The 12,555-nt window shown below is 46.4% G+C and overlaps 1 protein-coding gene across 4 annotated transcripts in view; it reads right to left on the bottom strand.

Annotated features, from left to right (window-relative positions):
• Positions 1-2,948: 2,948 nt before the first annotated feature.
• The window catches only part of ppp6r2a (protein phosphatase 6, regulatory subunit 2a), a 16,126-nt gene continuing 6,519 nt past the window's right edge, over positions 2,949-12,555 (bottom strand). For 3 of the 4 annotated variants that reach the window (XM_087830896.1, XM_087830898.1, XM_087830897.1), the window contains 17 exons: positions 12,297-12,410; positions 11,988-12,114; positions 11,190-11,342; positions 10,671-10,895; positions 10,513-10,577; positions 10,311-10,426; positions 10,146-10,231; positions 8,371-8,451; positions 8,173-8,270; positions 7,829-7,886; positions 7,535-7,662; positions 7,311-7,435; positions 7,086-7,230; positions 6,901-6,989; positions 6,596-6,770; positions 5,456-5,563; positions 2,949-4,317 (listed from right to left, as the gene is read on the bottom strand). In XM_087830896.1, the coding sequence (XP_087687022.1) occupies positions 4,269-4,317; positions 5,456-5,563; positions 6,596-6,770; positions 6,901-6,989; positions 7,086-7,230; positions 7,311-7,435; positions 7,535-7,662; positions 7,829-7,886; positions 8,173-8,270; positions 8,371-8,451; positions 10,146-10,231; positions 10,311-10,426; positions 10,513-10,577; positions 10,671-10,895; positions 11,190-11,342; positions 11,988-12,114; positions 12,297-12,410 (1,942 nt within the window). In that variant the 3' untranslated portion in view covers positions 2,949-4,268. The remainder of the gene's footprint in view (positions 4,318-5,455; positions 5,564-6,595; positions 6,771-6,900; positions 6,990-7,085; positions 7,231-7,310; positions 7,436-7,534; positions 7,663-7,828; positions 7,887-8,172; positions 8,271-8,370; positions 8,452-10,145; positions 10,232-10,310; positions 10,427-10,512; positions 10,578-10,670; positions 10,896-11,189; positions 11,343-11,987; positions 12,115-12,296; positions 12,411-12,555) is intronic. The other variant, XM_087830899.1, reaches the window with a different exon arrangement.

The raw sequence follows: 12,555 nt of genomic DNA, 5'->3' as shown, positions 1-12,555 counted from the left end.
GTACATGGAACATGCTAGTGTACGATGGCAAACCGTCTGTCCTGCAGTCAGGACACGCGAGTTGTCCCTAACATCGCAAGTTTCCAAAAGAAAACAATCACCTGTAACAACTTGTTTACTGTATATGACCCTTGGCCTGCAACTGCAGAAAGAAAGCTGTCCATGATGGGACCAGTGCAGAGGAATAAACCTGAGCTTCCTCCTGCACTTGTGTCAAATATGGACACGCCTTTGTCCTCATGAAAGTTTGCCTTCTCTCAGGCCCATGCCCTGGTGTTCCTACCATGCCAAAATATAGAAAACTGTCAGGTAATGAGTTGGAATAAAGATGAATAAAACCTTGAAACACAGAGATGATGATATTTTATACTTATGGCTTTATAAACAGTCGAAGCAAACGGGGTCATTTTTGAGCCCAGAGGACAACAGATGTGATTATTTGCTGCCAGTAAAAAACTTGAAGTAGTTTAAAAACAGCTTCCTAAATTAACTTTGACATAAACCCGTCTGTGATCATCTGTTAAAGCAGCCGACTCTGGTTGTGAAACAATAATCACAATAACTGATGATTTAATTTATTTTTTACCCAAAAACAAAGAAAAAATTCATTTTTATGAGGTTTTATCAGACTTACATTTGAAATGGAATAAAGAAATAGTGTCAAATGTTTGAATTAAGTTTTAATTAAAAGTGGGGAAAATATTAAGTATCATTCAAACCAGATGCTGCCGTGTGCCGCGGTCTGAGGTGAACGTGGATTCACTAAATCACAATCCATTTTCATGACCACCTGTGATGGTTGATTTCCACTGAAGGTTAACCGAACATAACCAACATTTTAGTTCTTGACAGGGCTGTGTTGGTTGACGCGTCTCTGCAATGTTGCGTGGAGATCAGGGGCAGCACCCGTGGACTGGCAGATCGGGGTGGTGGTCCCCATCTTTAAGAAGGGGGACCAACAGGTGTGTTCCAACTACAGGGGGATCACACTCCTCAGCCTCCCTGGGAAAGTCTATGCCAGGGTGCTGGAAAGGAGAATTGGTCCGCTAGTCAAATCTCGGATACAGGAGGAACAATGTGGTTTTTGTCCTGGTCGCGGAACACTGGACCAGCTCTTCATCCTCTCAAGGATACTTGAGGGTGCATGGAAGTTTGCCCAACCAGTCTACATGTGTTTTGTGGACTTGGAGAAGGCCGTGTCCCTCGGGGTGTCCTGTGGGAGGTGTTGTGGGAGTATGGGGTGTCTGGCCCATAGCTACGGGCCATTCGATCCCTGTACAACCGTTGCAAGAGCTTGGTTCTCATAGCCGGCAATGAGTCGGACTCGTTCCCGGTGGGTGATGGGCTCCGGCAGGGCTGCCCTTTGTCACTTGTCATTTTTATGGACAGGATTTCTAGGCGCAGCCAAGTGGCGGAGGGCTTTCGCTTCGGTGGCCTCAGAATCTCATCTCTGCTTTTTGCGGATGATGTGGTTCTGTTGGCTTCATCGGGTGGGGGCCTCCAGCTCGCACTGGAACGGTTCGCAGCAGAGTGTGAAGCAGCGGGAATGAGGATCAGCACCTCCAAATCTGAGGCCATGGCCCTCAACCGGAAAAGGGTAGAGTGCCCACTCCGGGTCAGGGACGAGACCCTGTCCCAAGTGGAAGAGTTCAAGTATCTTGGGGTCTTGTTCGCGAGTGATGGGAGAAGGGAGCCGGAGATCGACAGACGTTCTACGTCCCTGCCCTCACCTATGGCCACGAGCTGTGGGTAGTGACCGAAAGAACGAGATCGCGAATACAAGCGGCGGAAATTAACTTCCTCCAAAGGGTGGCTGGCCTCTTTCCTTTAGAGATAGGGTGAGAAGTTCGGCCATCCAGGAGGGGCTCAGAGTAGAGCCACTGCCCCTTCACATCGAAAGGAGCCTCACCCAGGAGGCGCCCCCTGGGTGAGGGAGGTCTGGGCTTCTCTGCTTGGGCTGCTGCCCCCGCGACCCGGCCCCGGATAAAGCTGAAGAAGATGGATGGATAGTTCTTGACATTTTGAAAGCACAGCCGGGCTTTCTAAGCATTAGCTGGTTGGACTAAACCTGCGGCCCCCAGAGAGACGCCCCCTCTGCTCACCAACACAAAACTATTCTGCCCCAAACAACACAGATCAACGTTGCCTACTCCAAACAGAGATGATGGTGCTACAACTCTAACAAAAAAAGGTAAAATGCAATGTTTGGAGAATCATTTTAATGCAGAGTAACCTCAGTGCTGCTGTTGATTTCTAACATCACAGCTGCACATTAGAACCCTCAGAGTGGATCTGTCCCAGTGGGGCTACACTGCACTTTACATGCTGAAAAGAATGAATGAAAATCTTAAACGAACACACAAAAGCCTCTCATGACCAGGTTATTTAGGAAGGAAAAGACCAACAAAACCAAGCAGAGGGGGAGGAGCAAAGTGTGCACGCCACATGTGCAGCAGCGGTGTTTGCACAGACATGTCGGAGGGAAAACCGAACGTGTTCGGGCTCTGAGTGGCTGCTGACTCCGAAGCCATTTTGGCCACATTGATGAGCTGATCACATGATTTCTGAACATCTCCTCATTGGAGGGAGTTTGTGCTCATAAAGTCACGCTGGTGTTTCTACACCACTCGGCATTAGTTATCAATCTCCGGCTCTCTCCCACAGCGTGTCTTTTGTCCCGCGTCCCTCCCTTCAAACCCAACCGGTCGCAGCAGATGGCCCCGCCCCTCCCTGAGCCTGGTTCTGCCGGAGGTTACTTCCTGGTAAAAGAGTTTTTCCGTCCCACTGTCACCAACGTGCTGCTGATAGAGGTTGGTCTTTTTGTGGGGTGTTAACCTGCACTATAGAACATCATGAGGTGTCGTGTCGAACTGCGTGTGGACGAGGTCTCTGAAAACAAAACATACTGCACCAGTGCAAAGATGACACCAGACCAGCAAAGCAGAGCCTTTGGTATTAATGTGGTCAGCCAGACACTTTTAATTTGAATTTTTTAACAATAATCATAGAACCTGATCGCTGTCAAATGATTTAAGTACACCAAAGAGGTCTGTAGCTCTGCAGACCTGCACTCCCTCCAATTCTGCTGCTCAGAAACAAAATAAAATTAACCTTAAAAAAAATTAATAATAATAATAATAAAATGGGGGGGGGGGGGCATACAGCGTCACTCTTACCAAATGTCACTCTCCCCCTGTGAGTAAGTGCTTGGTGGAAAGAGAGAAAAGGAACAGACAAAAATAGTAATCTCAAGATTGCTTGTAAAATTACTTATAAATGTAGATAATATTTGTATATAGGTAGATAAAGTTTGGTTGATTTAAGGGGGATAGCAAGAACTTAAAGGTCAATACAATCAGAAGGTCTTAGCTCACTAGCTAGGTCAACAGAGAACCGGTTATACATGCACTAAAGTAAAAGAAGAGAGAATTGAGATCATATCCAAATCTGAAACTACCCAATGAGTCTCTGATGCCAGATTGATTTTTTCTTTTTAAATAAAATGGCTAATTGACATTATTGCACATGAGCAAAAGACAGTAATACTATTAGAGCTCTGTTCATTGACCCGCTTCTCCTCTTCAACAGAGCGTCCTGAAGCACTTCAAAACATTCAGAAACCTGGTGACGTACGATGGTAAGGATGTTTCATCAACAGCGACCAAAACGAAAAAAAAAACCCAAGCACTGGATAAAAACCTTGATGTGAGGACAGAGGAGACAACCAGCAGAGATGAAGGTACAACACTTACATCATTGTGCTATAATGTACAGTAAATGGCTGCATAAGTGCTTTTTCTTAAGCTTGAAGGAAAAACAAACAACGTATTTATTGTTGAGGCATCATTTAAAGTTGGCCTGTGCTATCCATTCGGGGTGCCCATGTAAAATCCCAAAGGGTGGGAAGCGGGAGAGTAATGTTTGAGGACATAAAAAAATAGCGGTGACGATGTTACCCCTCGGACTCTGTCGTTTCAAAGATCGCTGCTACATTAAAACTGCATCATGTGCAACATCAGGAAAAGGCTTTGAAGAAGATTCCTCTGCACTCTGCTCCGTCTCGCTTTTTTCTTTGTTTTATTTGGGGGGGGTTGTTTTTTTTACATGTTTGCCGCCTCGTTATTGGTGTCGATTGGCAGTGTCCAGGTCCAATAACATGGCAGAGTGATTCAGTAAAACACCGTAGTTGCAGTGAGGTTATTTAGGGGAGTCACTCTGGAGGAGGCTGACAGTCTGCGTCTCTCAGGGGCTTCTGCGCCCACTCGCGCTCACACGGGCCCGTTGACCGACACTTCCTGGGGCGGTGGCGTTTCCTCTCTGTTGGGACGACAAAAGAAACAGTCAGCTGCGTGCAGGAGACACACGATGCACGTCCAGCACTACATGCTGTTAGCCTGCAGTCTGTCTGCCTCTGTAAGGAACAGGCTGCTGCTGTCAAGCGTGTGAGTAAGTAACATTTCTTTGTTTCCCATTTCAACCACAAAGCTGAACCAGCACTGATAACCCTGAGCTCCACTTCTGAGAGTGGCGTCTCCGATTATTCCCCAAATGCACAAACGTTGACACATTCACCTCCACTAACATGAATGCAGTGCTCTACATTTAGTGTGAATGCACCAACTAAATATACTCCTGGGATACAAACATACTTTAACTAAACGTACTTAACCACAAAGATGTGTTTTTAATCAGAAAGTGTGATCGAGTTAACTGATTTCATGATTTCATGGAGGCCATGTGTCTGTTTTACACAACAACATGTTACAAGTACTCCAGCAGTGGCCTCTGCAGGCACTCAGCAGACTCCTGCTGGAGTCTACATTCAAAATGTGCAGCCCACTGCTGAACGGCGTTGGCTCGTCTGTGAGCGTGTACGAGCGACTTCACTTTCACATATACAATCCTGCTGTGTGCTAAAGCATTATGTACTATTACATATAGCCCCATATTTACTGACCTGCTTTACTTCGTCACTACTGTTGTGCAGCATCACATTTTCTTAGCAAACCCATGATGCATTGCGCTGCAAATGCAGGATAACTGTGCAGTTTTACATGCAAAGAAATGCACTAGGAGCCGTTTCGTCTTTCTACCAAACTACATCTGCCAACACTGTGATGAGAGGCTGATGCTCGAGGCAGCAGGAAGGAGAGAAATACTCATGTCTCCCCAGCTGAGCTCGCGCACTGACATGCTTCTTAATCTGTCTCTCTTCCACAGCATGTCTGTATCCTGTCTTCCTTCTCTCACCCCAACCAATCACAGCAGATGGCCTCGCCCCTCCCTGAGCCTGGTTCTGCTGGAGGTTTCTTCCTGTTAAAAGGGAGTTTTTCCTTCCCACTGTTGCTAAAGTGCTGCTCATAGGGGGTCATATGATTGTTGTCTGCATGTATTATTGTAGGGTCTACCTTACAACATAAAGCAGCTCGAGGTGCTTCACTTCCTGGCTACTTACTTCCTGTCAGTCTGCGTGTTTACAGGTAAATCCTCAGCAGGCTGCTGCTCTGAAGCTGTAGGAGGATCTGACAGGGAGAGCTTCTCCAGAGACACCGGACACTCCTCACTGCAGAACACACACATATAAATGTAACATTTATTATGGTTGCAGTACAGGGAAAAGTGCTTTTAGTTGTAAAACCAACCAGCAGAGGGAAACAAGCTCAGAGAACAGCTACACTCATGGACACTCGTGCAGAATGCATCATTTTTAACGTGAAGACAGCCGGCTGTCCATTTAGTTTTGAGCATGTGAAGGCTGAGTGGTCAGATCCACTAGTGCAGGGGTCTGCAACCTTTAACACCCAAAGAGCCACTTGGACCCAGTTTCCACACAAAAGAAAACGCTGGGAGCTGCAAATACTTTTTGACATCTAAAATGAAGATAACACTGTATATATTGTTTGTTTGTTTTTACCTTTATGCTTTGTGTGAACAACTAAAGTAAGTAAAGTTTATTTATTAAGCGCTTTTCACAGACAGGCAGTCACAAAGCGCTGTACACAAATATTAAAACAAACAATACAATCAACAGACATTATACACAATGTAAAAGATCAAATTGGCCTACTTGGGGTTGAAAGTCTCGATAAATGCACGGCGTTTCGACGAGCATACCGGCTTCCGCGAGTGTGACGCTTATTCTGAGCGATGAAAAAAAATAACCAGTGGGAGCCGCAAAATAAAGACTAAAGCGCCGCGGGTTGGCGACCCCTGCACTAGTGGCACACAAAGGCACCAAACAGAAACATGTGCGTGGAGCTCAGCTGGCTCTGTGTTAACAACTTCAGCTCCCGGGGTGAACTTTACTTAGAAAGGCGAAGCTCAACTGGATGCAGCAATTTCAAATTCCAGCGCGCTCTATAATTACATCAATGTGGTAATTATGTTTCAAATATAGATGTTTGCACACACACAGAGGTTTTGTGTGTGTGCAGCGTGGACAGTCTCAGGACTTCACCCCAAAGTGACGTTTGTTTTTCTTTGTTTTTCGCCGCTCGGCGCTCATGCTTTACTCGCCGTATACGTTTCACTGAGCTTTAAACGCCCAACTGCTTTCACTGATATGACACATTCTGAAAGACGTGGCGACGCACACCTTTTGAGGTCGGCCGTCTTGTTGCCCGGGGCACTGGCTGTTTCTAAGGTGGGAGGAGCACCAGCGTTTTTGTCGTCCTCCTCGCTGTCAGAGCCTCCGGAGGAGCTGCTGTCTGAGGCCACGAGTGGAGCCTTTCTCCCTTCTCCTGCTGGACCAGGGGAGCTACTAACATCTGCTGACAGACACGTGCAGAAAAATACTGTTATTACACTTCTCTTCATTTGCCAACTCCAATTAAGAACCGGTGTTTGTGAGTTCGACATGAGTTTAGGATCTGCCGACCGGAGCGGTGACGTGCGACTCACCGCTCTTCTCGTGGTTTTGTTTGGCTTGTTTATCGACATCACTGCTGGCCGTTTCCACAGGAGAGCTGCACCTGGGATCTGTCTTTGTACTGTGGGAACCAGGAAGAGAGCACTGAGCATGGCGTTCCTATGAAAACAGTCACCAGTGCGGTCTGTAAGAAGCGCTCAGCAATGCGACTGCTCACCCAGAGAAAGGCTGGAACTCAGTGAAGTTAGCCCAGCCGGTCTGCTGTGTCTCGGTCGCGCTCCCTGCTGAGCTCTCCCACCCGGGGGAGGTTTGGGATGCTGCGCTCTCTCCAGAATCCCTGAAATTTGCTGTCCAGCCAGGACCTGGAGATGACACCAAACACTTTTAAGACCTGAGAGGCTGTTTACAGGTCAGTGTGACACTTGGCTGCATTCCCATCTACCCGAATCTGACGTGTTCTGCTCAGAGTCTTCGTCCTCATCCGATTCAGATCCACGGTCCCGCTCCCGACCTCCGTTTTCCATGCTGCTCCTGGAGCTTCCCTCTGAGGTTTGAGAGACCCCGAACCTGGAAGAAAGGGAGAAGCTCATTAAGTTAAAGGCTTATGAAACAAATCCACGGCATGCAACAAAGTGCAGCGAGGATGAAACACGGCATCAGCTTGACCTTGTTCTGGATTTAGCTTGTGTTGCATAGTTGATCTCCTTATCGTCCCAGATGTCCTCCTCCTCCTCAGCATCATCAAACTGGCGTATCCTCTCTTTGCAGCAGGCTTCAAATGCAGCTGCGTTGGCCTGTGAACAATGAAAGGAGAGCTTTCAGTGGGACTGCGCTGCATGGGTTCAACATATTTATGGAGGAGCGTGTTGTGACTAATTAGCATTGATGCGGTGCTTTCACTGCACAGCAGAAACACGCAGCTCACTCCCATCGTTGGACGAGTTTTAAAGAATCACTTACACTGTTATCATCAGCATCTAGATTGAAGTTTATTTCGGCGATTCTGTCAAACGTAGCGCTGAGGAGGGAGAACACACACAGAAGCAACAACACGTTACATAAAGCTTAGAAACTCAACTGTGTGTTTGGGACATTTCGATAAACTCTCCTCCTGTGACACCTGGAGGCCTAAACTATCTGAACAAAGACACCAAAGCTATCCTATGTCGCTGTAAGCCAGCAGTCACAAACATGCTGGCCGCTGCTGCATTATACAAATGTGAAGTTTCAAATGATGCCAGAAGAATCCCTGGAAACTACAAATCAGGATGAAAACTCTGAACTCCTTTCCTTAGAAGACTTACTTGATATTTTCATCATGTTCGCTAAACTCCTCGTCATTGAAGCCAAACTGATCCACGAAGCTGGCAGTCATCTGTTGGATCTGATAGTCTGAGAAAGCCTGTGAAGTTCAAGCACAACTGGTGAGCTCATACTTTTGTTCCTGGTGTCATCGTGAGCGGCAGCGTGTCAAGATTTGCTTCTCAGCGCGGCTGCGATACCTGTTGGAGCGACAGGTCGTTGGGGAAGGGGCTCTCCATGTCATCGTCCTCACTGGACGAGTGCATATTGTGAGTGCTTACCTGCAGGACAGAGTGCAGAACAAGCTCAGTGCAACAGCACATGTCACCGCAGCGTTAGAGTGTGAGGTGTGTCAGCGTATTGGTGTACATAGGTCATGTAGGTCAAGACACTTCAGAGTTGTTGCTGCTGATATTTTTTATTTATTCGATAAATCATCTCAAAGCCCAAATTTGCTGAAAAGGTTGGCTGCTTTGCTGTGGGCTGCATGCTCCTGTCCTGATTACCTGCTGCTGCAGGACGCAGAGCTGGACTTAACGTGGGGGAAGAAGAGGAAGAAGAGCAAATGAGACTTACAGCACTGTGCAAAAGTTTTAGGCAGGTGTGACAAAATGCTGCAAACAAAGAAAGTTTCAGAAATATAAATGACTGTTTATTGGCCCCTAATGTATTCTGCAGCAGGACAACCAGACCAGACAGCCAAAGTCATGCAGAACTATCCTCAGCATAAAGAACAAGTACTGAAGTGATGGTCCGGTCCCCACAGAGCCCTGATCAACATCGAGTGTGTCTGAGATTACATGAAGAGACAGAAGGATGTGAGGGAGATCTGTGCTTAGGTCTCTGAGATGTTTGGAACGAGCCACCAGCCGAGTCCCTTCAAAAACTGTGTGCACGTGTACGTAGCAGAAGGTGCTCACACCTAGGGATGGGTACCGGTATCCGGTGCCATGATGGCAGCGGTTCTGACATAAACGGTAGTAACCAGACCAAAAAGCAGCGCACATTTCGGTGCTTTTTTTTCCTGAGCTGTGATACACTTTGGATTCTAGCCAATCATTTTACGTTTCCGAGGATAGTGGGCGGGTCCAGGTACGTACGTTCTTTTAGAGCAGAGCTACAGATTAAAAATGCCCAAGGCGAAGCGGTCAAAGTCTGGCTGTACTTCACAGCAAAAGATGCAAACTCAGCAGCTGCAACAAGTGCTTCAAGCTGATACTGTGATACTGTCAAAGGAGGTAACACCTCGAATCTGATGAAACACCTGGCGACGCATAGCGTTTTTTTAAAAGCCGAGAAATGCGCCGTATTTGATAGCTTGCTGTGAGACCTCACACCGAGCACATCTACTGCGGGTGTGGTGCCTGTTATCGACCCGGAGTTAGCAACATCCCCCAAAAACCCGAAGAGGAGAGTCCTGGCCCCTAGCCCTGCCAGTGTAGCAGAAATGATGATGATGATGATGCAGCAGCAGCCGTTCTTCTCTGCGTGAGTAGCTTAATGTTGTTCGTGTGTAATTTACGTTGAGTAGGCTAACCACGTTATTACATTAATGCATGTAAGGTGAACTAGCAAACATCATCATAGCTACATGCAGCTGTCTTCTTGTTTGATGGCAGATACTCCCTTCACCCTGGACAAAAAGGCTAAAATGACCAAAGAAAAAGTGGAAAACAGTTAAACATGAGACGTTTTTGGACAAAGTTTGTGTTTTCCATTCTTTAAGCACCGTTTCAAAAGCACCGGTTTGGTACTGGTATCGGATAAAACCTAAACGATACCCATCCCTACTCACACCAAACGTTGATGTGATTTAGATTTCTCTTTTGTTCATTCACTGCATTTTGTTGACTGATGAGAATAAATGATTAACACTCACAGTTTTGAAAGCATCCCTTGTTTACAGCATTTTCTCACCTGCCTCAGACTTCTGCACAGTGCTGTACCTGCCAGGTATTTGGTGGGAGGGACTCACCAGTTCTACGGTATTCCTCCTGTTAGTTTCTCTCAGGGTCTCGTCCACAAAGCTCTCCCAGCGACCTCTGCAGTCTTCTGGCAGCTCTGCAAAAGCAATGACTGGTCAATGATTTTCAGTTAAAATGGAAGATTTAATAGCCACACTGAACAACTGTATAAATACCTCTGATGAGGTCAGAGATCTGGGTCTGTACTGGTCCTTTCTCCAGGTTCTGGACCACCATGTTGGCTATTCTAGTCAGGTGACCCATGTTGCCTCTCCTGGTACCACCATCAGCCCTGACATTCACAGACACCCTTATTACCTTCAACTCAAAGCACTGATTGTAAGGAAAAACACAGGAACCTACAGAAGGAAGACTTACTGTATTCTATCGTTCTCCTCCCAGGCATCAAGGATCCTTTGAAGCAGTCGACACTTCTGGAAGAGCTAAGAGTTTAAAACAGCAACATGTGAGCGCTGTGATTCTGTGGAAATGTTTCAGTGTCGTGTGATGAGGGCAGGACGTGCGTAACCACTTACATGTGCCACGAGCGCACCGTGGATGGAGGTCTGTGGGTCGCTCGGCCCTTCTGTTGTCGCATCCTCCTCTTGCGCCTGAGGGCTGGACGCTGTGGCACTCTCTTCGTGGTTCTGCAGGCCTAGGCCTGGCCGCTCCTCCGAGGAAGGATGGTTCAGGATAGAGGCCACACACAGCTCCACTTGGAAGTGCAAAAAGTTATTCCAGGAGTATTTGAAGAACAGATCCTACAGGAAGCAGACACAGGATTTCCAGTACGTACATTTCATTTTAAACATTTTAGCAAATTACTGAGAAAAAACACGAACAGCTGATTCTGTGCCCTTTAACACGTGCTGGTAATACTGGAGCCTTACCAGTGACCGTGACCCAGTACAGCAGGGCAGGGTTATTTGAACCTGCTTTCACAGATGGGTAAAGAGTCCTTCCCAACCTTTTGACTAACGTCGTACTAATCCCATGCAATTTCCCAAAACAGTGTACAATATACAAACGGCATCTTCTAGAAAAGTTAGCCTTACCAGTAGCAGGTCCATGGTGGCCAGGTTACAGAGCTCCTGGCAGATATTGGGTGCATTGGTCTGGAGCAGGGCAGCCACCAGCCGGGCCACATGAAGGCGAGCATTCCCCAGTGGCTGATCTAGAAGGCCAAAGGTCGTCAATATTGCACTTTTCTGAGGAAAGAGTGAAAGTAGCATATGGACATTGTTTTTTAATAATAATAATAATAATAATAATAATGTAATAATAATGATAATAATATAATAATAATAATGTAATAATAGTAATAATAATATAATATAATAATAATAATAATGTAATAATAATAATAATATAATAATAGTAATAATAATATAATATAATAATAATAATGTAATAATAATAATAATGTAATAATAATAATAATAATAATGTATACTTTATTGATCCCCGTGGGGAATTACTCTCTCTGCATTTGACCCATTCACTCAGTGAAGCAGTGGGCAGCCACTGAGCAGGCGCACAGGGAAGCAGTGTGTAGGGACGGTACCTTGCTCAGGGGTACCAGAGGGTAGCCGTTCGGTAGATTCGAACCCCCGACCTTCCGATCATGGGGCGACCACTCTACCTACTGAGCTATCCCTGCCCCCAAATCAAGTCAAAGCTATAACATGACATTTAAAAAAACAGCAGCGTCAGCTGTACAATACTGGAAAAGGAGACCAGCGCTGAAAAGTGCAGTACCATTACAGGACATGCAGCTGAGTGACTACAGTGTGCAAAGGCTCCACCTGCCAGGCTGCACCATGCTTACACTCTGACTACACTGCAGTCTTTACCTTGGGGGGATCCTGAAGAAGCTGCTGGAAGTCCTTTAAATGGGGCTCAATGGCATTTAAAATACTGCTGTTGACAGTGTAAGACCTTTCATAACCCTGAGAATACAGATCCATCAGCCCTTCCAACCTGACAGACACAAGCAGAGACAATCAGCATATCAGCTCAGTGACTGTGACAGGTTTTTTCTACTGTCTCGACTGAGAGGCGAGTAAAATACAAATTTACTACATGACGTCACTTAAGAGTCAGGAAGACACCAAAATGAGCACAATTTACATCCTGAATGATTAAGAGCTGCAGGGACTCACCCAGACCTCCTGGTCTCCAGTAAGGTAAGTAGCACTTGAGTTCCATTAACGATGGAGGCCTCGCTCCTCTCCCCCTCAAACATGTTCTTGAGAAGCCCCGCCACGCTCTCCTGCCTGCAACACATTTATGCACCATTAACAGACCAGCTAGCAACAATGTTTTAGCTCCTGATGCAAAAGGAAGCATTTTCAAAAGTCAAACTGACACACACCCACACAAAATCAAAGCTGTAGTCAAACAGGCTCTGCCAGCAGGTCT

This window comes from Neolamprologus brichardi, chromosome 17, assembly GCF_056152115.1.
Source record: "Neolamprologus brichardi isolate AB-2024 chromosome 17, ASM5615211v1, whole genome shotgun sequence".
Lineage (NCBI taxonomy): Eukaryota > Metazoa > Chordata > Actinopteri > Cichliformes > Cichlidae > Neolamprologus > Neolamprologus brichardi.
Note: the sequence above shows the minus strand (reverse complement) of the source record. Positions and strands in the feature narration are given on the sequence as shown.